Consider the following 26,354-nt stretch of genomic DNA (forward strand, 5'->3'; position numbering starts at 1 on the left):
GTACGCGTATGGATATTATCCTATCACTGACAGCATTGTACTTCAGGACAGATCTTGAAACATCCTTTGTGATGATGAATGCCACGCCATTCCTCTTCAAACTGTCATTCCCGGCAGAGTAGATCACATGGTTGTCTGATTCAAAATGGCCAAAACTAGTCCATTTCAGCTCACTAATGCCAAAGATATCAATCTTTATGCGTTCCATTTCATTTTTGACAACTTCCAATTTTCCTAGATTCATACTTTGTATATTCCATGTTCTGATGATTAATTAATGTTTGCAGCTGTTTCTCTTCAATTTGAGTGGTGCCACATCAGCAAATGGAGGTCTTGAAAGCTTTACCTTATACATAGGAGTAAGGGTGGGTTTACTCAGATGATACAGCTCTTTCCCAGTTCTATTTTGAGAGCCTTCTACCTAATGGGACTATTCATAAAGTTGCATGGTAATGTATCAAACAGTGTTTCTTTGCTATTCATAAGGTTTTCCCTGGCCAATTATTTGAGAATTGGATGGCCTCTTCCTTCTTCCTAGTCTGTCTCAGTCTATAAGCTGAGATGATACCTGTGCACCATGTGCATCCCGCTGGGTTTGAAACACCAGTGGCTCAGCCTCAAAACTCACATCAACACGTCACCACAGTAGGATAAACCAATAGACAAGTTTGTCTCCCTTTGGAAATCTCTCATACCACCCTTACCTGGGTCCCTGTGGCATACATCAAATTTCCATTCTCCAGAAAACAAAAAAAAAAGAAAGAAATCCACTGATTTCAAGTTGATTCCAACTCACAGAGACCCTAAAGGGACAGAGTGGAGCTGCTCCATGGGGTTTCCAAGGCTGTAAATCTTATAGAAGCAGAATGCAACATCTTTCTTCCATGGAGCAGTTGGTGGGTTCAAACCTCTGACCTTTTTGGTTATAAGCCAAGTGCTGTAACCACTGTGCCAACAGGGCTCCTCACCCCATTCTAATACAGATCAAATTACCTATATAAAAAGTACCATACTAAAAATAAATGAAAAATTTGAGTAATTGTATTATACTATATCCTTCTTAAGGATAAGGCCTGTATCTCAAACATCCTTGTTATTTCCCACTGTGTGCAGTACTATTTTTTAAGTGGTTTTTCAGTACATCAAATTTTGGAAGAGGCCAAGAATCCAGACAGTACCTTAAAGTTAGTTATAACGAGATTTTTTTCTATAGCACTTCCTCAAATAAGATTTGTGATTCTTTTATGACAGGAGAATAGCATTGAAGAAAGAATGATAAAATACATTTAGGAAGCAGGATAGGAAGAAAACCTTAAGCATGCATATTCTTCAACAGTTAGTCTGGAATAAGGAGGTAACTGCAATTTCCCTTCTACTTGGTGAACGTATCTCAACCAGTGAGGTATCTTCCTTGCATTTCTAAAGGAAAAGCCACAATGGATCTTAAACAGCAGAGATGTGTCTGGAAGTCAAGGGCAGCATAGTTCTTGACCCTGAAAGCTACAGAGTACTCAGCAATAAGGCTGTGAGTATATGAAATCCTCTCTTACCTCACTGTAGGAGGAGTGAAAAGAAAAACAAGCTCTGTAGGAACTCTCTCCAGTCCTAAAGGAAAGTGAAAACACAAAATTAAAAGGTCACATATCAGGACTAAGTTAAACTAAATTACATTTCTGGAAAGAACAGCTAACACATTAACCATGTGCACCACTCACAGCCCCCCAATAAGACCAAGTTCTTAATTTTGAGGCTTCCCTTTTGGGCTATTTCAGTATAAAACCATTCCACAATCAAGAATTTCTCCCTGGGATTGGAGTGAACACTTCCCAGAAATGTAACTCTGTTGAGAATAAAAAACATACAAGCCCCTAGTCAAGCATAAAAACAGAATTATGTGTTTCCTCTTTTAAAAAAAAAAGGAGGCGAACATCATTTATTCTCTGTAAAATGCTTTGATACACAGATTTGTCAGGCTATGGGAAAAGTCTCAAAGAAATACATTTTAGCTTGCATTCCACTTACAGATCACCAGCTCCTTCTTCCTAGTCCAGTTATGCTCAGCAAGCCTCCACTGAAGGGAAGGTGATGGTTGTACATGAGGTGCACTGGCCAGAATCAAACCCAGGGCTTCCTCATGGAAGGCAAGAATTCTATCACTGAACCAACGCTGCCCCCTACCAACTATTCCTTAACTCATGACACAGAAGAGGAAAGGTGACCTTCCTAGTAGTAATGAAAGTTGTTGATTTTTCCTTTTTATAAACTACCTATTAAGGACCCTCACATGTCTGAGTTATGTTCCAGGTTTATGAGCCACAGATTAGTAATTACAAAAAATATAAAACAATGCCTATTGTGGAAATGAAAGCTCATTCAAAATAGTATCATTTGCTAAAAAATCAGTGATACAAATTAAGTTTCTTTCTGTAGGGGTACCCCCCCCAAAGTCTGGTAGCATACTGCCTAAGGTATTTGACTGCCAAGCAGAAGGCTGGCAGTTCCAACCCACTAGCCACTCCTTAGAAGGATGACTGTGAATCTATTTCTGAAGAGATATCGCCTCAGAAACCCAAGAAGGAGTCACTATGAACTGACTCGACAGAAGTGAGTGAGTGAGAGTAATAAGAAAATAGTTATAATTAAGATAAAGCTTCTCTGACCCTTTCCTACTGCAGCAAAGTTTTAAAACAGAGATTTCTGAACTTTTTTCTGAAACTTAAAACACCATGTACAGGTTTTTGTTTTGGTGATTATTACTATCCTAATTGTTAGCTTAGGAGCTCTGGTAGGGTACTGCCTAAGGCACTTGACTGCTAACCAGAAGGCTGGCGGTTCAAACCCACCAGCCACTCCTCAGAAGGAAGATGGGGTAATCTACTTCCATAGTGATACTGCCTCAGAAACCCAAGGAGGGGTCTCAATGAGTCGGGTCCGACTCAACGGCACATAACAACAACAATCATTAGTTTATTCTTTCCTCTATGGAGTTGAAATTCAATCTGATTGGTTTCCTTGGATAAATAAGCAAAAATAAGTGAAATCATTTGCATTAAGCAATTATATTACCTTCATCATGCTTTCATTCAAGTAATATTACTACTACGCTCTTAACCGTTCCTCATTGCTGTGACTGTCTCTCTCTGAGCACTTTAACTCCTTTGGATCTCACTTTAAAAGGAGCCCTTGTGGTGCAGTGGTTAAGTGCTCAGCTGCGAACCAAAAGGTCAGAGGTTTAAACCCATCAGCCACTCTGTGGGAGAAAGATGAAGCAGTCTGCTTCCATAAAGATTACAGCCTTGAAAAACCTATGGGGCAATTTTACTCTGTCCTATAGGGTCACTGGGAGCTCTGGCAGCATAGTGCCTAAGGCACTTGACTGCTAACCAGAAGGCTGGCGTTCAAATCCACCAGCCACTCCTTGGAAGGAAGGTTGAACAATCTACTTCCATAATGATACTGCCTCGGAAATCCAAGGAGGGTTGAGTCGGGTCCAACTCAATGGCACATAACAACAACAGAGGGTCACTAGGAGTTGCTATCATCTTGATAGCAACAGTTTTGTTTTAACATATTAACTGTCTTCTTCCTTATCTGAGTCCTAATACAGTTATTCTTTCAGTTAGGGCCTCTGCTTTCTTCAGTTCTTTAGCTATGCTTTCCTTTGACAGTCAGCAAAGGCTTGTCTGGAAGAAGTGATATCTAAATTAATCAAAAAAGGTGATACATTAACAGAACAAAAAGAATAATGGGATGTTTGCTGGAATTATCAGTACTTCTGATTTAGTGTTAAGAGTCCAATTATACCCTCCTCTAAGCTCTTATAACCAGAAGGCTGGCGGTTCAAACCCACCAGCTACTCCTCGGAAGGAAGATGGAGCAATCTACTTCCGTAGTGATACTTCCTTGGAAACCCAAGGAGGGGTTGCTATGAGTTAGGTCCTACTTGACGGCACATAACAACAACAACAAGAAGCTCTTATAACAATTATAATTACCTAATTTGTCAGTTACTAATTTATGACCTAGCATCATGTCTTCTACTCACAGCCTACAGTTGTCTAAACCTTTAAAAACATTTCTTGGGACTTAACTTTTTCATCTTATGTATTTCTTCCCTATCTAAATGACCAGTTCCTTTAGGATACAGGCCAGATCCCCAGTTTCCTGGAAAGTGGAAGAGGTATGAGAGATCATTTAGTCCTGCTTAAAATCAAAGCATAAACCAAAAACCAAACTCACTGCCGCCGTCAAGTCGGATTCAACTCATAGCAACCCCTGCTTGGGTTTCCGAGGCAGTATCACTATGGAAGTAGATTGCCCAGCCTTCCTTCCAAGGAGTGGCTGGTGGGTTTGAACCACCAGCCTTCTGGTTAGCAGTCAAATGTCTTAGGCATTATACCACCAGAGCTTCCCATAGGAAAGTAAAAATTCTTTGTCCAAGACTAACCAAACCAAAACTAAACCCACTGCCATCAAGTCGATGCTGACTCATAACAACTCTAAAAGACAGAGTAGGACTGCTCTGTAGGGTTCCCAAAGTGGCAAATCTTTATGGAAGTAGAATGCCACATCTTTCTCCCAGAGCAGCTGGTAGGTTTGAACCACTGACCTTTTGGTTAGCAGTTGAATGGTTTAACCACTATGCCACCAGAGCTCTTTTGTCCAAGACTATGAGCTAATTTTTAGAGAAGTAAGAGATCCTAATTCCTGTTCTAATAGGAGCCAAACCAGTGAAACTTAACCTTGTTTTGGGGAGGCCAATTTATCCCTTTAAATTACATTTCTACTTCCCAGAACTTACCTCCTCCCTAAACATAAGAAGCACTGCTCAGTTACATCACTGACACAAGTGTGATTGATTAAAAAAAAAAAAAAAAAAAGTCTGAGGGCACTAATCTATTAGTGAAACAAGTACATTGTTTCTAGAAAATTAATTAAGTGCTATAATCTTTCACAGGGGCGAGCTTCTAAGTTGTTCTCAATACAAATCTCCCAAAGGACACCAATTCCTAGTTCCATGAGCTATCAGGCATAGATAATCACTGTCAAACTAAGGCAATACCCAAGTGCATTCAGGTCCTGATTCACAGTTTTTAGTGTGTGATGGAACCCAGTGATTCATGAAATACTTGAAGATCCAGTAAAAGGGAAGTTTACGCGTAATAAATGTGTATTTTTTACCTACTTCTCCAATACCGAGTCATGGGAAAGTTTTCCAGGCATTCCACCTCCTTCAGTCCCAAATCCAATCCCCAAAGTGGCCCAGTCACTTATTTTCACATCTTAAAAGTTGCTTACTTAAAACAAATTACCTCCTATGGACTTTTGCCCTATATGGCACTATCAAGGACACAAAGGATTGGGATTGATTGTGATGAGCTCCCTACTGATGCCCTGTGCTCAGTATGCACCCTAACTTTACCAGTGGTAGTTAAGGTTCTGTGTCAGTTTGGCTGGGCCGTGGTTTTGAGTGGCTAGGTAGCTGGATGTAGTTATTCCCCATGATGAGATTATAATCACCTCTATGGTAGAATCTGCTGTGAGCAGCCAAGTTGTTGCCTACAGGGTACTGCCTGCTTCCAGTATACAAGGAGAAGCTTTGGGAAAGGTCTCTAGGTTTTGGTATACCTGGATCCTGCCTTTGGCTGAGTCTTGGCCTGCCACGTCACCTACTGTTCTTGGGACTATTCCTGGACTTGAACCAGTGGTCTAACATGTTGCCTATTGATCTTGGGTTCCTCAGTCTCAAAAGGCAGCAGCTGAGTGAGTCAGAAAAAGCCTCAAGCTCCAGTGGGCACAGAACAAGAGACGAGACAGAGCTGAAGTGCAAGGGCAAAGGGCCTTCACCCAGCCTCCTAGAGGTGGCACTCTGATTTTGTACTAATGGCCTCCTAAACTATAAGAGAACAAATTTCTGTTTGTTAAAGCCATTCACTGTGGTATTCCTGTTATAGCAAAAAAACAAAAACCAAACTCACTGCCATCCACTTGATTCGACTCAACTCATAGCAATCCCTCCTTGAGTTTCTGAGGTGGTATCTCTACAGAAGCAGTTTGCCCAATCTTCCTTCCAAGAAGTGGCCTTCTGGTTAGCAGTCAAATGCCTGAGGCACTATGCCACCAGAGCTCCTTCTGTTACAGCAGCACCAGAGAAATAAGACATTAGACCTAACACATTATACCTTCTGCTTCACCTGTGGCCAGCTCTCTGCATACTAGTATATCACAAGCCCTCATTTGCATTAGAATCCAGCCCATTTGTTGGGTCAGCACTCAAACCTACCTCCAAAAAAAAGCATGAGCAGTCACTCTGGTTTTTCATCCTGAAAGCCAGAGAGTTCTATTTGGTATAAGATCATCAAAGATTCAAAATAACCCCCACACTTCCCTTCCAAAAGAAACCAAACCCACTCCTACCATGCCCTTTCCAATTCAGAGCAACCGTTTGGGCAGGGCAGAATTGTCCATAAGGTTTCCAAGCTGTAGTCAGTACAGAAGCAGACTGACACAGCTTGCTCCCACAGAGCAGCTGCTGAGTTCAAACCACTGCCCTTTCAGTTAGCAGCTGAATGCATTAACCACTTGCAGTGTAGTAAATTACTTAGTGTGACTTTTCTACCCGTAAGTCTTTGTAAACTCCCAGGTAGAATTTGCCATGAACAACTGAGGAGCTCCTGATTGCTAAAGTTGTCCACCTGGGGTATTTCTGCTGGGAGTGGCACTGGAGCAATGTTATGCGAAGTTCGCTCTCTCCCAGGTGCTTAGAGTTCTGATGTTATGATTGGCTAGTTTGGCCACTCTGCCAGGCTTAAAAGGAGACCTCCTAGAGGCAGAAGTCTCTCTAACTGCTGGCTGAGGAAGACGTGCTGCTGAAAGAGACACACACTCCTGAAAGAGACACTCATTGCTGAGTGAGACACTGAGGGACACTCACTGTTGGGAGAGAGACTGTGAGAGACTGTTAGGAGAGAAACTGTGGGCTAGGAGAGACTGAGCGTTTTTCCTGAACTTAAATTGTAGCCTGGTGCTTCCCTAATAAACCCTCCATAATCTGTGAGTTCTGTGTGGCCACTGCAGTGAATTATCAAACCCAGGAGAGAAGTGGTGGGTGCTTTGGGGAGGAACGGTTGGTGAAAGGGGTGGAAGGAGGCAGCATGTCTGGCCTTGCAGTAATAGGCCTTGGGCTACTGATGGTGATTCCGTCTTCCTCTTGTGGGGTTAGAGGAGGTCAGAACATGTGGCCTCCCTGCCCTTTTTGCACCACTGTACCACAAGTGCTCCTCAAAATATCCCCAGTAATGGACTCTCCCTCACTTCCTTGTCAGTTTGGCAAATTTCTTAACTTTCCCAACCAGAACAATCAGGAGCTCTCTCCTCTCTATATCGTTATAGCATTTATCATATTCTCTTCAGAATCTATCTTAAATACTGGCAATAATTTCCAGCTGGATTCAGAAGAGGACTTGGAACTAGGAATATCATTGCTGATGTCAGATGGATCTTGGCTTAAAGCAGGGAATACCAGAAAGATGTTTACCTGTGTTTTGATGACTATGCGATTTGACTATGTGGATTGTAACCAATTATAGATAACATTGTGAAAAACAGTAATGCTAGAACACTTAATTGTGCTCATGAGGAACCTGTACTTAGATAAGAAGCTGTCCTTTCAACAGAACAAGGGGATACTTCCTGGTTTAAAATCAAGAAGGGTATGTGTCAGGGTTGTATCCTTTTACCATACTTATTCAATCTGTATGCTGAGTAATAATCTGAGAAGCTGGACTATATAAAAAAGGGTGTGACATCAGGATTGCAGGAAGACTCTTAAACAACCTGCGATGCACAGGTAACAACCTTGCTTGCTGCAAGTGAAGATGACTTGAAGCACTTACTCATGAAGATAAAAGACTACAGTATTAAGCATGTTAAGATTAACCCTCAACATAAACAAAACAAAGATCGAAGTCATCAGGAATTTCATTTCACTTGAACTTAGAATCAATGTCCATGGAATCAAATGATGTTATTGCATTGAGTTCATCTGTTGTGAAAAATGTCTTTAATGTTAAAAATGTCACTTTGAGGACTAAGGTACACCTGACTCAAGCCATGGTATTTTTAATTATCTTGTATACAAAGAGCTCTGGTAGCATAGTGCCTATGGCACTTGACTGCTAACCAGAAGGATGGAGGTTCAAACCCACCAGCCACTCCTTGGAAGGAAGGCTGGGTGATTTACTTCCGTAGTGATACCTCCTCAGAAAACGGCTATGAGTCGGGTCGAACTCGACAGCACATAACAACAACAACAACAACAACATCCATGCAAAAGCTGGACAACGAATAAGGGCGACTGAAGAATAATTAATGGGTTTGAATTATAGTGCTGGTGAAGCATATGAAATATACTATGAACTGCCAGAAGAACAAATAAATCTCTTGAAAGAAGTACAGCCAAAATGTTTTAGAGAAACAAGAATGGCGAGAGTTCATCTCACATACTTCGGACATGTTACCAGGGGGGACCCATCTCTGGAAAAGGATACCATGCTTGGTAAAGCAGAAGATCAGTGAAAAAAGGAAGCTCCTCAATGAGATGGACTGACACAGTGCTGCAACAATGGGCTCAAACACAGCAACAGTTTGAGAATGTTGCAGGACCAAGCAGCGTTTTGTTGCACATAGGGTTACTGTGAGTTGGAAATGACTCAATGGCACCTAACAGCAATAACAATATCACATTCCCTAGAAACAACTTACTTGTTTCCCTTAATAGGTTAATGTATTCAAACTTCTTTCTTTTTATTAGTGGACTTCACTTTTTTTTTAAATCTATCTGTCCTATCCATTAAAAAAAAACTTTAGATATTCACTATATGTATATTTTTATCTTTATTTATAAATTATAAATTGCATATTTCTCTGGCACAACTGGATATTCATTTGCATACAAATGAAACAGGATCCATACCTCAGAGCATACATAAAAACTAGTTAAAAATGGACCAAAGCCGTAAATGTTAAACTAAAATGCTAAGTTTTAATGTTAAACTAAAACCATTACTGCAAGATAGGGATAAAGTTAAGGGTCTCGATTTTTGGCATAAATACACTATCAAACACGGTTAAAAATACACTTAACAGAAGATAAACTAGGTAACTGGGACCTTCTAAAAACTAAATAATTATGCTCATCAAAAGTCATTTCCAAAGAGTAAAAATAAAACCTAACTGGGAAAATTTTTTGGCAATAACATATCTGACAAGGCTCTAATCTCTAAAATACATAGAAACTTCAACAACTCAACAACAAAAAGACCCACAATCCAATAGAAAAAATGGGCAAATGGCATGAACAGACATTTCACCAAAGAGGACATTCAGGTGGCTAAAAAACATATGAAGACATACTCATGATCATTAGCCATTAAAACCAAAAACCCACTGCCAATGAGTCAATTTCAACTCACAGCAACTCTCAATGGTTTTCCAAGGCTGTAAATCTTTATGGAAGCAGACTGCTTCATATTCTGCCCAAAGAACAGCTGGTGGGTTTGAACCACTGACCTTCTAATTAACAACCAAATACCTTATCCACTATGCCAGAGCTCCTCATTAGTCACGAGAGAGATGCAAATCAAAACTACAAAGATACCATCTCACCCCTGCAAAAATGGTACTGATAAAAAAAAAAATTAAAAAAATGCTGGCAAGTATGGGGAGACTGATACTCTTATACACTCTTAGTGGGATTGTAAAATGGTACAACCTCTTTGGAAAATGGTATGGTGCTTCCTCAAAAAGCTAGAAACAGAAATACCGTGTGATCCAGCAATCTCACTCCAAGGTATATACCCTAGAGATGCAAGAGCAGTGACATGAACAGATGTACGCACACCCATGTTCACTGCATTCATAATACCAAAAAGATGGAAACAACCTAAGTGTCTATCAATGGATGAATGGATAAAGAAATTGTGGTACATATATCCAATGGAATACTATGCAACAATAAAGAATAATGATGATCCGTAAAACATCTCATAACACAGAATTTGGAGGACATCATGCTAAGTAAAATAAGTCAAACACAAAAAGATAAACATTACATACCAAAACCAAACTAAATTCACTGTCACTGAGTCAATTCTGACTCATACTGATACCCTTTGGGTTTCTGAGGCAGAAACAGAAGCAGATTGCCCAGTCTTCCTTCTGTGGAGTGGCTGGTGGATTTGAACCACCAATGTTCTAGTTAGCAGTCAAATGCTTCGGGCACTATGCCACCAGAATTCCTTAAACATTACATGGTACTACTTTTATAAAACATCAAGAGTAAGTACACACACAGAAAGCAACATCGTTTAATGGTTACTAGAGATGGGACAGGGAAGAAGAGGGAATCATTTAACTAGATAGTAGACATGTGTTAAGGATGGTGAAAGGAAAAGCAATGCACAGTATAAGGGAAGTCAGCACAATTTGATCTAAGTAAATGAAGACACTGAAAGGTATGCAAGAATAAAGGACAACTACAGTAAATGCTGTAACATACACAATTTTGCAACAACAGTAATAACAAGCAAAGAATATGTGAGTGTTACATAAATAGATATGTGTGCTATGAGGGTGGGAAGGCATAAGGCATACATGCATATGCATATATAGATATATTTGTGGGGATATATATACATATATTTCTATGTGTTGCATATGTATTCATATATACAATAAAGTACATGGGGCCATAGTTATGCATACTTCCTAGACATACCCAAACACCTCATGGATTGATTTACTGGGTCTAAAGGCTCAGGATCATAGTCTCCTGAGACAATGAGGTCAATTGGCATAACATGGTTCATAAAGATATTGTTCTATATCCTAGTTTAGTGAGGTGTACCTGGGTCTTAAAAGCTTACAAATGGCCATCTAACATACAACTATTGGTCTCCTCCCATCGGAAGCAAACAAGATGAAAGGAAATCAAAGGCACAAGGAAGAAATTAGCGCATAGGACTAATGCCCCACACAAGCCACAGCCCTTTCCAGCCTGAGGCAGAGGAACTACATGGTGCCCATTTACTAACTGCCACTACTAACTATTCTCACCAGGGATGCAACAGAAGGTCCTGATGGGAATGGGAGAAAAATATAGAACAAAAGTCAAATTCCTAGAAAAGGCCAGAATTACTGGACTAATAGAGACTGGAAGAACCCCCGAATCTATTGTGACACCCTTTTAAATGAACTGAAGCCACTCCCAGAGTTCTCCTTTCAGCCAAATAATAGATTGGCCTATAAAATAAACAATAGCACCCATAAGGAATGTGTTCCTTTAAACAATAAACTACACTATACCCAACGGTCAACATTTATACAAAAGTAAAGAAGAGAAGGAAAGGAGGGGAGGGGAAACTGGAGGGATGGAAACGGGGCAGGCAGGGTATAAACAGGAGAGTGTTGACACATTATGGGGATTGTAACCAATGTCATAGAACAATGTGTATATGAAATGTTGAGTGGGAATCTAATATTCTGTATAAACTTTCACCTAAAATACAATTAAAATATTGAAAACAATAAAAACAAAGACGAGAATTTAAGGGAGCAGGGAAACTAGGTTAATGGAAATGGAACTACCAGAGCAAAAACAATTAGAATGTTCACACACTGTGAAGAATGTAACCAATGTCACTGAACAATTTGTGCAGAATTTTTGGAATGGGAACCTAATCTGCTGTGTCAACAAACTTTCACCAAAAACAAAGTATTAAAATAATAATAATAATAATAATAATAATAATAATAATAATATACTTCCACTAACACCAAAACACATAATATACATTTATAAAGTTCAAATTTTAAAAATTATTTTTAAAAATTACAATATAACCACTCTTTGGACTAAGGCTAGATTGCATTTAAATTATGTTAAATCAGACAATTTACTTCAAAGCAAGGTTTCTCTTAGAAGACTTAAGACACACTGCTTTCTTACCTCACAATTACATTAGTTTTTCTGGTTCTTTCTCCAAACCACATAGTAGATGGCTTAATGCTTATTGTGTGGAGTGGAATTCTGTCTTTGGAAGTAACTCCACAGGGTAATTTGTTCCACTGAAAATATTCCTCTGCCTATAAAAGATTGGGGAAAAACAAAACAGCCTTTAATATGGATTATACCTCAATATAAAGAAAACAAAAAATCTTCACAACTGGAAAAATACGCAGTATCATGATAAATGGAGAAAAGATTGAAATTGTCAAGGATTTCATTTTACTCGGATCTACAATCAACACCCACAGAAGCAGCAGTCAAGACATCAAACAACGTGTTGCACTAGGCACATCTGCTACAAAAGACCTCTTTAAAGTGTTAAAGAGGAAAGATGTCACTTTGAAGACTAAGGTGCACCTGACGCAAGTCATGGTATTTTCAACTGCCTCAAATGCATGTGAAAGCTGGATGATGAATAAGGAAGACCAGAGAACAGTTGATGTCTTCGAATTATGGTGTTGGTGAAGAATACTGAATACACCATGGACTGCCAGAAGAATGAATAAATCAGTCTTGGAAGAAGCAAAGCCAGAATGCTCCTTAGAAATGAGGATAATGGGACTTCATCTCTTGTAATTTGGTCATGTCATCAGGAGGGATCAATCCCTGGAGAACGAAATCATGCTTGGTAAAATAGAGGGTCAGTGAAAAAGAGGAAGACCCTCAACAAGATGGACAGACACAGTGACTACAAACAAGGAGCCCAAGCATAAACAACAATTATGAGGATGGTGCAGGACAGGGCAGTGTTTCATAGCGTCACTGCTGTACATAGGGTCACTACGAGTCGGAAATTACTCTACGGTACTTAACAACAACAACACATTTTCAGTTCTACATTTTCAACAAATCTATTTGTAGGCAAGGTCTCACATACAAATGTAGACAAGAAGAAATAGTCAGATAATTCCAAATTGGGGAATATTCTACAATACAACTAGCCTGGACTCTTAAAAAACATCTGTCATGAAAGAAACACAAAAGGCTTAGAAAACTGATTGATATTAAAATAGACTAAAGGGACACGACTGAATACACATGTGATCCTTAATTAAATACTGGTGGGCCCTGCTTCACTTCCTCACATGTAATAAAAAATATTATTGGGAAAATTAGGGAGATGTGAACACGGATTGTATAATATCTAACAGTATCATATCAATGTTAAATTTCCTGAGTGTGATAAATGTATTAAGGTTATATTTGAGAATGTGTTAGTTCTTAAGCAATCCATGCTGAAGAATTTAGGATGAAGTGTCATGAAGTCTGCAGTTTATTCTCAAACGGTTCAGAGTAGGGCAGAGGGTGATTACGCTGACAGAGATAGAATGAGTGAGTGAGAGAGAGAGAGAGAAAGAGAAAATATGGCAAATGTTAACAAACTGGTGAATCCGGATGAAGATTACACTAGTCTTATTATTTTACTATTGATTTCACATTTCTCAAAATAAAGTTGGAGGAAAAAAGCCATAAAAAAATTTTAAAGGTTAAAAAATAATGGGACTACTTTGCCAAATACTGTTAGCATTCCATCCAAAGCAAACTTCATCAGGGTCCCTCCCTTTGGTGCTATTTCTCATTAGGTTTGGATGAGATCACTACAAGGCCCTGGTTGGTCTCCACTGGTTAGTAGTTTGAAAGACTATGTGAACTACAAAATAGCTTAAGGCACTCAGACATAACAATTCAAGAAAGCAGCCAAATTTGGGGAATGATTGCAGTTGTGTTACATGCTGTCGAGTCGATTCTAACACATAGTGACCCTAATATGAGTATGAGATGACAGAAATAGCAGGTACAAATTAGACCAGTTTATAGGATGTGAGAGTATTTAGATCAAAAAGAAACTTGTCAGTTAAAAGACTTATGGGCATAGAGCCAAAGACTACAAGTCCTCTTAACAACCATCAAGTAATTTTTTACCCTGTAGCTCTCTTAAAGAGATCTGAAGGAGACCATTCAATACTATGGGTAAGAATTCTCTTCTTATTTAAAACTATGCTTTATTTTAGGGTACCCAAGCAATTTTACTTAAAGCTTTTAGCTTGTTGAACCAGTATAACCATTAGAATAGTGATCTAAATGTGTAAATGCAGGCTTACCAAAAAGTTACTCAGCATTGGAATGCTAAGATATTTTAAAATAGGGGAAAAAAATTATGATCGCTCATGCCATAGCATTTGAAAATCACTAATTTTCAAAATTAAAAAAAAAGAAATTTAAAGGCAAACAAATTGGAATGCTTAGATCTGGCATTTAATAACAAAAGAAAGTTCTGTGATGGCATTAAAAAACAAACTGCAAGTGAGTTGTAAAGACATTAGAAACACTCATGTGAAACTGGACCATCAATGTTGTCGTTGTGTATGCTGGAGTAGATTCTGACTCACAGCAACCCCATGTAACACAGTAGAACTGTCCCATTGGGTTTTCTATGCCGTAATCTTTATGGGAGCAGATTTGCAGGTCTTTTGTCCATTGCTGTTGTTGTTATGTGCTGTCGAGTCCGACCAGACTCATAGCAGCCCCTCCTTGGGTTTCCGATACGGTATCACTATGGAAGTAGATTGCCCAACCTTCCTTCCGACGAGTGGCTAGTGGGTTTGAACCACCAGCCTTCTGGTTAGCAGTCAAGTGCCTTAGACACTATGCTACCAGAGCTCCCTTTTGTCCACTAGTAAGTTCAAACCACCAACCTTGTAGTTAGCAGCCAAGCACTTTAACTACTGTGCCAACAGGGCACCTTAGGACATAAATACACGTAATGACTTCAAGGTCTGAGGCAAAGTTTTATCTAGGTATTTATCACATATGAGTAGGAGAAAAAGAAAAAGCTTATAAGCTTGCATGTGTCATGAGTATGAAAAATAAATACCAGTGGATTGGAAATATGGTTTCTTAAATTCTAACATGTTTCTTATTTCATCACACATAAATTTGTATTCCCAAATGACTATGAATATATTTGACTAAAAAACTGTAAGTTCTAGGTGTATTTACAAAGTTTACAGCAACAGAATATGTCCCTGGGCAAACAACTTTGGATCCCAGCCTGACCTTCCCATTTATAAACTGAGGAGTCCAGAAAATACAATTTCTGAGGTTCTTTCTAAACCTAAAATTCTGTTTTTTCTGGATCACATAAGCAATCTGAACAAACTAATTGCCACACATACCTTTGGGTGGCGACAGGCATGGATCTGAGTGCTGCGATCTGTTGTGAGATGATGGAGAATGTCAGGCATGTTTCTAAACATGTCTAGTTTATCCACATGAACCTAAAGAAATAAAATTGATAGGCAAATTATTAGAAATTAATTTCCTATAAGTAAATTGCTTAAAGGTAATTTTTAAGGGGAAGATCATCCAGTTAATGAACTAACTCATCATTCTTATGTGAAACCTAGTTTTGGCTATTTCAGCACACATTAGTTTTCTGCCAGGATGTCAACACAGCAAAGGGCCAAGGACTGTATTGTAGCCAGTCAGTATTATCATCTATCGTTAGTGCTAATTAAAAAGCTAGAGACTTGGTTCACGGATTTTATTTGATCATGCTATTATTGTCCTTCATTTCTTCAAGAGCCATTCAATTATTATTTTCTGTACACCTACTAGGAGCCCTGGCTGTACAGAGGTTAAGTGCTCAGCTGTTAATCAAGAAGTCCGTGGTACAAACCCACCAGCCACTCCACGGAAGAAAGACGTGGTAGTCTGCTTCTGTAAAGATCACAACCTTGGAAACCCTATAGAGAAGTTCTCCTATAGATTCATTGAGTCAGAATTGACTTAACAGAAATGCCCCCCCCCCAATGGGTACATCTACTGTATATCAAGCTTTATTCTAAATAGTGAGTATAGAGTAATGAACAAAACAGATACAAAAATGATTTAAAAAATCACCTATTCTTAAAGACACACACACAACATGCCACATAAGAGCAGCTGGTATGGTGGAAGAAAGTTGAACTTAGGAAGCAGAGACCTAGGCCTGCCCTCACCACTTTACGGGATTCAGGGAAAGAGCAGACACTCAAGCCTAGGAATTCAGAATTTTAAGGTTAATACATCTTAAGCATTAAAACCAATGGGTAAGTTTTACTTCAAGCTTATCTCTGTGTTCAAAACAAATGACAAATAACTAGATTGTTGTTAGGAATATGAAATAGCAAAAAAAGATGAATTCTCATTTCTCAGTCTGAATAACAAATTACATTAGAATATCAAATTGCTGTGGTAATTAATACCAAAACAGGCTGAACAAGAATACCAACATAATTGGTTATTCCTCTGGTGGCCTAGTTTGCTCACTAGCTGTTGACTGAGTAATGAGGACAATGAATTTGCTTTTCCAGACTCTCTAAGAAAAAGGAGTAGATTCTGAGATGTATAGAAGAGAGGAAGGACCCTGGTGGCACAGTACATAAAGTGCTTGGCTGCTAACGAAAGGTCAATGGTTCAAACCCACCAGCCACTCCGCAGGTGAAAGATGAGGCAGTCTACTTCCACAAAGATTTATAGTTTGGAAACTCTATAAGGCAGTTCTACTCTGTCTATAGGGTCACTATGAGTCAGAATCCATTTAAAGGCAAGGGTTTGGTTTTTGATTTTTATAAAAGATGGTAAAGAAACCTACATTCTCACAAAAATGAAGATGTCTGAGAACGATGCAGTAGATCATCTATGAGGTCCCTTAGTCAAACACCTCACTGTTCCTCAAAAAGCTAAAAATAGAATTATCACATGACCCAGCAATTCCAGTGCTAGGAAAATACCCAAGGGACTTTAAAGCAGTGACATGAACAAACATACATACACTAATATTCACTGCAGCATTATTTATAACTTCCAAAAGGTAGAAATGACCTAAATGCTCTTCAGTGCATGAATGGATAAATGAAATGTGGTATATCCATACACTGGACTACACAGCCAGAAAGAGAAATGAAGTCCTAATACATGCTATAATATGGATGGAGCTTGAAGACGTTATGCTGAGTGAAACAAGTTGATTACAAATGGACAAATATTATGTGACCTCACTTATATAAAAAGACAAGAACAGGCAAATATAGAGACCAAAGTTTATTAGTGGTTATGAGGAATGGGAGGGAGAGAGAAAGGGAGAGTTACTGCTATGGAGCACTAAGTTTCAGTTACAGTGATGGAAAAATCACATTAAGGGTAGAGTTTCACACCCAATTAATATAATTGCTGTCAATAAGGTACACACCTGTAAAAAGGTAAATTGACAAAAGTTGTGCTAACAGATATATTTACATACCATCACCCCCCCACACACACACACACACACAGCATTGTTCAGGCTGCTTATGTACAATTAAAACTTCATGAGATTTGGTTTCTTGGTTTGGACGTTTAGGGTCATGATTTCATGGGACATCCCAATTAATTGGCCTAGTATCATGTTTAGCACTTCTGCTCTATCTCCTAGTATGTTGCAGATTGCCTGGGGACTTAAAAGCTTGCAAGCAGGCATCCAAGGTACAACTGATCTCTCCTCACCTGGCAACAGAGAAAGAAACTCAGGAGTAGGAGGTAGAAATGGAATATGTAGCAAATTGCTTCTGTGAACAACTGCCTGGCTACCATTACTAAACATTTTTATCAAAGATTCTAGAAGAATCCTAATGTAAAGGGAGAAAATACACAACAGGATTTCAAATTCTCATGGACTCTATACTTTTGGGAACCATGGTAACTAGATGAACCCCTGAAACTACTGCCCTGAGGTATTCTTGATACTGAAAGAAAAATATCCCTTAAAGTCTTGTTCAAACCAAATAGTTTAGCTTAACTAGCAAAGAATCCCTGGCTTAAGCACTGTGCTCTTTTTAAGAACTACCTATATGGAAGACTGGGCAATCTGCTTCCATAGTGATACTGCCTCAGAAACCCAAGGAGGGGTCGCTATGAGTCAGATCCGACTCAACAGCAATGGGTTGGGTCGGGAAGATGGGATCAAATTGACAACAGCCACTTTAGAAAGGAAACTTAGGGGGCAGTGAGTTTATGTTAGTGGGGAGGAACAACTTGGGAAAGGAGGGTGAGAGTGATTGTACACATCAAAGAATGTAATCAATGCCACAGACTTGTACATGTGGAAATTGCTGAATTGGTACATGTTCCAGCATGTATATCTCAACAACAACAACAAAAATCAAACCCCACTGCCATCAAGTCGATTTAAACTCACAGTAACTGCACAAGATAAAGTAGAGCAGCCCCATAGGGTTTCCAAGGATGTGTATATTTACAGAAGTACCACCACATCTCCCATGGAGCTGCTCATGGGTTTGAACTGCCAACCTCTCAGTTAACAGCCGAGTGCTTAACCACTGTGCTACCAGGATTCCCTATATTTCCAACAACAAATAATTGAAAAAAAAGAAGCCTCACTATTCTCATTTTTTAAATTTCATATCTAAAATGATTTCTATCCTCTGCAAAGGGATTAACAGACTTAAGGTAGGACTCACTCCAAAGGCCTGTGGTCACCACCGAAGGCCTGCTTTCCTCCCAATCCGTAACATCATCCTCAGCCCTTGGCTTCTTCCTTCAGGGCTCTAGAGCAGTTTCCAGTCTTGTAGATATCACACACCAGTCAAATTTACAACAAAATGTAAAGGTTACAGGTTATCATCTTCACATTTTGCCAAAAGAGGACATGAGGAAGTGTGGTGTAGTAAATTACATAGTGTGGCTTTTCTAGCCATAAGTCTTTGTAAACTCCATAGTGGAATTTGCTGTGAGCAACTGAGTAGCTCTTGATTGCTAAAGTTATCCACCTGGGGTATTTCTGTTGACCCAGCATGAAGCAATCTTATGGGAAGTTCTCTCTCTCTCAGGTGTATAGAATTCTGATGTTGGGATTGGTTAGTGGTCACTCTGCCAGGCTCAAAAGGAGCCCTCCTAGAGGCAGAAAAAGTCTCTCTGACTGCTGGCTGAGAAAGACATACTACTAAGAGAAACGTGCTCCTGAGAGACGCACATTGCTGAGAGATGCCGAGAGACATGCACTGCTGAGAGAAAGACTGAAAGAGACTGTTGGCTGAGACAGCAGACTGAGAAAGACTGAACGTTGTTCCTGAATTGAATTGTAGCCTGGTGCTTCCCTAACAAACCCCATAATCTTGAGTTCTGTGTGGCCATTGCAGTGAATGGGAGCTCTGGTGGCATAGTGCCTAAGGCATTTGACTGCTAACCAGAAGGCTAGTGGTTCAAACCCACCAGCCACTCCTCAGAAGGAAGGTTAGGCAATCTACTTCCGTAGTGATACTACCTTGGAAACCCAAGGAAGGGTCGCTATGAGTCGGGTTCGACTTGACGGCTGTTGTGTGTGTGTGTGTGTGTGTGTGTGTATCTGTGCGTGCAGAGAGATGATGGGTGTTGTGGGAGAAGCAGTTGGTTGGTGTCAGGGTCGGTGAAAGGGCTGGAGGGAGGCAGCAAGTCTGGTCCCACAGGAATAGGCCTTGAGCTACTGATGGTGATTCTGTCTTCCTCTTGTGGGGTTAGAGGAGGTCAGAAGATGTGGCCTCACTACCCCTTTGGCTGGAAGGAGAAAAAAAGAAAAACCCAGATAGTATATAGAAGTATATGTGTGTGTACACACACAATTTACTACAACCGTGATTTTAATTTAAAAGTCCATTTTAATACCAAAAACAAGGAAGGGCAATCTCATAATGAAAGCAAATTCCTTGCTACCTGTAGAGCTGGCAACTTTACAACAATGTATTTGGAAAGAAGGACTCAAAGAAGGGAAAAATTAAGGAAAGAAAGGCTTAAGTAGAACTTAGGAATCAAAATAGGTAGGTAGGTATGAAAGAAGGAATTTTTGAAATTTTAAACACAGAAAGATTAGATCTTTTTTTATTTAACCAAATTACACTGTACATATTGTTAAGTTCTCGGCACAGTTCTGGGAGAACTGTATTAAAATATACAATATAAAGCAGGACATATATGTCAAACTAGTTCCAGCAGTTCATTTCATTTGGAGTCACCATCAAAAACCCAGCTTCTCTTACGGGACCAAAGTGGAAGCCACAGTCTAAACATAAGCACTGTGGGGAGAATGACCCTTGCCTGGCAGCCACCCATTCCCACTTTGGGCTCTGCTGCTCAGAGTCCTGAGTGCAGAATTGAACAGCTGGCAAAGCACTATCTGGAAGGAATGGTTGAAAACTCCTCACAGCCTGATACTGATCCATCCACTAGCTCAAGAACCATTACTCCAGGACAATGTTTTTCACACAGTTTTTGATCATGACTCATAATTAGAAATATATTTTCCATTGTTTGTGTATATGTGTCCATCTGACTGACTCCAAAAGTACATTTTCTCAAAATGATAATTACCCTTACAGCAAGCCATATACTTGGATGTTTTCAGTTCTTTTTTTCAACACTGATCACAGCACTAAATTTATTTCATGAAACTCTTTCTTGTATAGGACATTTTACTGAAGGACTCATCTGAGCCATCTGAGATCCAGTCAACTTTTTCCATGAGGAAGTGAATAAACAAAGATGAAAGTTACCTCAGAGGGGCTGCTGATCTTTGCTACAGACACTTTTTTGGTAGGTTGCTCCCCTCTGTTCCTGTGTGGTTACTCATGGGGGTGGGCAGCAGAGAGGTAGAGGTAGGAGGATGGAGGGGAGCAATAAATAAGAAAGAACAGTCACATTACCTGGACTCCAAATTGTTCACTAAGGTTGGTGAATAAATACTCATATCCATAAGCTGCTTTGCAGTTCAGCCACACAACATGGTAAGGACTTCTAGTGATCCAGCTTCCAATCAGCTCCAAGATTCCATTTAAACACTCCTCCTGGACAGGGGTTTTAGAAGGCATTGAACACTTTGAAGTGAGTCACTTGCCTTTCCATTCCCACTACTCACAGCTTATAATGCAAATGGGGACAACTACAATCTGATTTGTTAGCCTAGAAAAGACCCTATCAGAATGTGGTCATGCCCACGTTATCACCTCATTTCCTCAGAGAGACTTACCCGACTTGGAATTTGATAAAATTTTGGATCACAGAAAGTAGTATCTAAATACACACTTTGGATATCTATTACTCTGAAAACAAAACAAAATAGAATTGGTGTTAATCATCTAATATAATACATGTGAAAAATAAAAACTCCCATTTATTTTACAAAGTGTTCCGTTTGAGTTGGAATGTTTTTGTTAAAACAGTTTTGTTGAAACACTTTCTATATAGTAAAACATACCAATTTAAATGTACAAACATTAGAGTTTAATAGTGGTCACAGGGTGGGAGAAAGAGGGAAAGGCCAAGTCACTGCACAGGAAGCGCTGAGCTTCTGTTTATGGGGCTGGAAAATTTGGCAGCAGATATTGGTGATGGTTGCACAACATATGTGATGTAACTGTCACTGAATTACACACGTGAAAAATGCTGAACTGGCAAATGTTCTGTCATCTCTATTTTTACAGCAATTTAAATGTATTTAAATTATACATATATGGTTTAGTGAATTTTGACAAATTTATGTAAACTTTACTCCAATCAACATATAAAACATTTCATTACCTCATCTCAAGGAGAAAAACTGCTCTACTATTACAAATATTATACAGGTAGTCTCAGACTTAAAATAGGGTTCCTTCTGTTTCATCAACTCCATTTTAAGTCAGTTCTGATATAAATTGAATTATGTCATTTGTTTTTAGTTTTCATCATTACTGTCTTTTGTTATCAGTATCTTTATAAACCCAATCTTTATTTGTCCTTTGGAGTTGGAAACATCACATATAAAATTACAGATATATTTTACAGATACATACATAAATACACACAAATCATAAAAATTTACAATGATGATGAAGAGTTGGACAATGCTGGCATTCTGTAAGTTGTGGTAATAACCTCACTGGTGGAAGATTCGGGATCATCTGGAATATCCCTGGGAACAGGGGTGGCATTTCTAGTCAGAAAATTTATGAAAACTGTCTATCTGGGCCTTTTCTTTTTTACTTCATATACTTTGCTTTAACATCCCACTGCTTCCTGAATTTGCCTACCCACCTGCTTTGGTTCTCTTGTGCCACTATAACAGAAAACACCACAAATGGGAGGCTTTCATAAACAGAGATTTATTCTCTTACAGTTTAGGAGGATAAAAGTCCGAGTTCAAAGTGCCAGCTCTAGGGGCTGGGTGAAAGCCCCTCGACTTTGGGCTTCAGATCTGCCTTTTGCTCCCAGCCCACTGGACCTAGAGGCATGTCTTAACTCAGGTAGCTGCTGGCTGCTGAGGCTGACAAACCCAAGGTCAACAAATCAAATGGCACAGTCCCAAGATACCAAGCAACACAGCAGACCACTAGCTCAAGTCCAGGAAACAGCCTCAAGATCAGCAGACAGCATGGCAGGCTGCTGAGTGAAGACTTGACTGTATGAACGGTCCATAAAGCTCGAGACCTTCTTCAAAGCTTCTCCTTATATACTGGAAGCAGACCACATCCCTAAGGCAGCTACTCAGCTGTTCACAGTTGATTCCCCCACGGAGTTACCAGTCTCATCATGGGGAATAACTACAACCAGCTGCCCAGCCACTCAAAACGAGGTCCAGCCAAGTTGACACACAACCTTAACTACCATACCACTTTACCAAAGCAATCAGTATTCGGGTCCACGTTTTTAAGCAACTGAAGCCCCCGATTTAGTTTTGAAAAAACTCCAGCTAACCCTTTCACTACAAAATTTTTTGACAACTTCTCTCCTTCCTCTTGTCATTATTTCTTTCTTCTTCAGCATTTCTTTCCTCTTCAAAATCCCCTAACTCCTGATCTGTCAATTCCTCTTCTTCAATTCCATATTGGGGATATCAAGCTCTAAATTCAGTGTTCTTGCCATATAGACGATTTTTCTCCCAATCTCTTCCATCAAATTATACTGATCAAATGCTTGGACCATGTTCACAGAACTAAGCAATATTTTCCACATCTTCTGCGAAAATTTTCCCCTACCTTCCTCCCAGGAAGATGTAATGTTCCAGACACAGTGACGATCATTAAGTGCAGTTCATCATTAACTCAAGTATGTTGTAAGTAATCAAGTTTAGTTTCTAATAGAAATAAAGGTTTACGTTTGGGGAGAAAAGGAAAAGAAAACTTTTAAAACTGTGCAGTCTTACATTCAATAATTACATAAGGCCCAGTACCTGCCCCCAGAATGCAGAAGCTCCATTCTGGCAGCTTCTCCTTTTGCCAGTCTGAAGTCTCCTGTGTATAAGACATTTCCTTTGTTGCCCTGAAACAAAAACCTGAAAAGGAAACACAGCTCAGTGATTTCTAAGTCTCACACAAAATCCCAGCAAACCAAATACATGCTAAATCTACAGCAAATTCTTTCCTACCAGACATCCACAAGATACAGTGTTGATGTAATTTCATTAACTCTAAAATCACACAGGCATTCAATTGCCACTTCTTTTCCCTGGGATTGGGTAGAATAACATAATGAGAGTAGTATCAAGTATGTAATAGCGATCCCCTGAAATACGTTAGTACTCTCAACTATAATTGACATCATTCTTCTTCAAGAACAGAAAACTCCAGGGGATGGAAAAATGCAAAGTTACTGCAGAAACAGCTATAGAAGACTTTCATTATAAGGAAGCCATGTTTCAAATCTGATCTTCACCTCAGCCTGCCAAGTTAAATTTAGAAACAAATATTAAGAAAATAGTCAGAAAATAATCAAATTTCCCTATACATGTTCATTATTTTCTAGATCTGAAATATTTACTTCTATAAATGCATGTTTACAGACAATAAAATGGCAAAATAGATGAGCCCCCTTACATAACTGATCCTGGGCAATGACCAGCTGGTAACAGAGTCACAACAATCTCTTCCTTCTGAAATGAAAATAAAGAAAAAAAAAAAAAAACAACAGAAGAAGTTCTCATTAAAACCAGTTGCCATTGGAATGATTCTGAACCAAGGTGTGTCAGAGCAGAATTGTGCTCCACAGGGCTTTCAGTGGCTGCTTTCTTGGAAGGAGATCACCAGGCCTTTCTCCCTAAGTGCCTCTGGGTGGACTTGAATTCCCAACCTCTGGTTAGTAGCTGAGCACATTAACCATTGGCATCACCCAGGGACTCCCAAAGTTGTCATTAGGACCTAAATAAATAAAACCTTGCTTAATAGAATACCTTCAATTGCCTCTCAAGAATGTGTTATATGCCTTTTCTCCCGTTTCCTCATTCTCCAAATTTTCGAAACAAATGCAATCCTTATCCATTCAATAAACAACTAAACACAGAGTTTAGTTACTATACGATCCAGCAGTTCCATTCCTGGGCATCTACCTCTAACTGAAGACATATATGGGCATATAAAAACTTCTACACAAATATTCATGGCAGCTGTCTTAAGTTATTTAGTGCTGCTATAACAAATACCACAGATGGATGGCTTTAACAAACAGGAATTTATTCTTTTATAGCTTAGGAGGCTAAAAGTCAGAATTTAGAGTGCCGGCTCTAAACAGTAAGGGAAGGCCCCACGATGTTCGGCTTCAGCTCTGCCTCTTGTTCCAGGCCCACTGGAGCTGGAGGTGTCTCCTAACTTATGCAGCTGCTAGCCGCTAAGGCTAACGAACCCAAGGTCAGCAGTAAAATGGCACAGTCCCAAGATCAGCAGACAACATAGCAGGCCACCCTCCAGGAACTAGAGATGAAGACTTGGCCAAATGCAGGGTCAGAATGTGCCAACAATCTAGAGACCTTACTCAAAGCTTCTCCATATATACTGGAAGCACCCTGCACCCAAAGGCAACTCCCCTTCCACTGATTAATGTCTCACAGCAGATTCCCTATGGAGGTGATGACAATCTCATTGTAGGGAATAACTACATCCAGCTGCCACACCACTCAAAACCATGGCCCAGCCAAGTTGACACACAACCTTAACTACCACAGCAGCATTGTTCATAACAGCCAAAAAGTGGAAAACAGACCAAATGTCCATAAATTGATGAACGGAAATGTGGTATATCCATAAATGTACTATTATTTGGTCATAAAAGAAGTTGAAGTACTGACATATGCTATAACACAGGTGAAAACATTATGCTAACTAAAAGAAACCAGTCACAAAGGAGCATATATTACATGATAACAATGACATAAAATGTCCAGAATAGGCAAATCCATAAAGAAAGTAGATTAGTGGTTGCCTAGGGCTAGGGGAGGGGGGGACACTGAGGTAAGGATGATAGCTAAGGGTGCAGAGTTTATTTTTAGGGTAGCGAAAATGTTCTAAAATGGATTGTGGTCATGGACACACAAGTCTGTGAACATACTTAAAGCCACTGAATTGTACACTTTAAATAAGTGAATTGTATAGTATGTAAATTAAAAACTACTGCCGTGGAGTTGGATCCAACTCATAGCGACCCCTCCTTGGGTTTCTGAGGCAGTATCACTACAGAAGTAGATTGCCCGATCTTCCAATTATATCTCAATAAAAATAAAGATGTCACTCTGAGGACTATGGTGCACCTGACCTAAGCCACGGTATTTTCAATCACTTCATATGCATGCAGAAGCTGGACAATGAATAAGGTAGACCAAAGAAGAATTGGTGCCATTGAATTGCGGTGTCAGCAAAGAATATTGAATATACCATGGACTATCAGAAGAGTGAGCAAATCTGTCTTGGAAGAAATATGGCCAGAATGCTCCTTAGAAGTAAGGATGGCAGAACTTCATCTCATGCACTTGGGATGTGTTATTGGAGGGCCCCAACCCTGGAGAAGAATATCATGCTTGGTAAAGTAGGGTGTCAACAAAAAATAAGAAGCCCCTCAGCAAGAACAGATTGACACAGTGGCTGCAACAATGGGCTCAATCATAGCAACAACTGTAAGGATGGCACAGGACTAGGCAATTTTTCATTCTGTTGTACATGGGGTCACCATGTTAGAACCAATTCAACGGCACCGAACGGTAACAACAACAAAACTGCTATTAAAAAAAGGAGGAGGTGTTGCAGATATAGCCTCTTCCTAAAACCTTAACTGTCCAAATTCTCCACATTGCACATTATACTGCACTATTAGGGTAAAGCCTGAAGAGTACACTTACTCTCCAGCCCTCAGATGGAGCCCTCTACAAACCAGCTCCCTACTGGATAATGGCTAATCTTCATTTAATTCTAATATTACTTATTTTGAAAAAAAAAACACAAAAACCAAATTCACTGCCATTGAGTCAATTAGACTC

The 26,354-nt window shown here is 39.5% G+C and overlaps 1 protein-coding gene across 1 annotated transcript in view; it reads right to left on the reverse strand.

Annotated features, from left to right (window-relative positions):
- DCLRE1C (DNA cross-link repair 1C) overlaps positions 1-26,354 on the reverse strand; it is a 105,238-nt gene that overhangs the window by 67,035 nt on the left and 11,849 nt on the right. Inside the window, exons 5-11 of the mRNA XM_007954920.2 lie at positions 23,929-23,984; positions 23,286-23,387; positions 21,105-21,177; positions 20,782-20,922; positions 15,244-15,345; positions 12,008-12,144; positions 1,551-1,605 (exon numbers count right to left, since the gene is read on the reverse strand). Coding sequence (XP_007953111.1) covers positions 1,551-1,605; positions 12,008-12,144; positions 15,244-15,345; positions 20,782-20,922; positions 21,105-21,177; positions 23,286-23,387; positions 23,929-23,984 — 666 coding nt within the window. The remainder of the gene's footprint in view (positions 1-1,550; positions 1,606-12,007; positions 12,145-15,243; positions 15,346-20,781; positions 20,923-21,104; positions 21,178-23,285; positions 23,388-23,928; positions 23,985-26,354) is intronic.

This window comes from Orycteropus afer, unplaced genomic scaffold (genome assembly GCF_000298275.1).
Source record: "Orycteropus afer afer isolate SDZICR_OR568_19922 unplaced genomic scaffold, OryAfe1.0 scaffold00481, whole genome shotgun sequence".
Lineage (NCBI taxonomy): Eukaryota > Metazoa > Chordata > Mammalia > Tubulidentata > Orycteropodidae > Orycteropus > Orycteropus afer.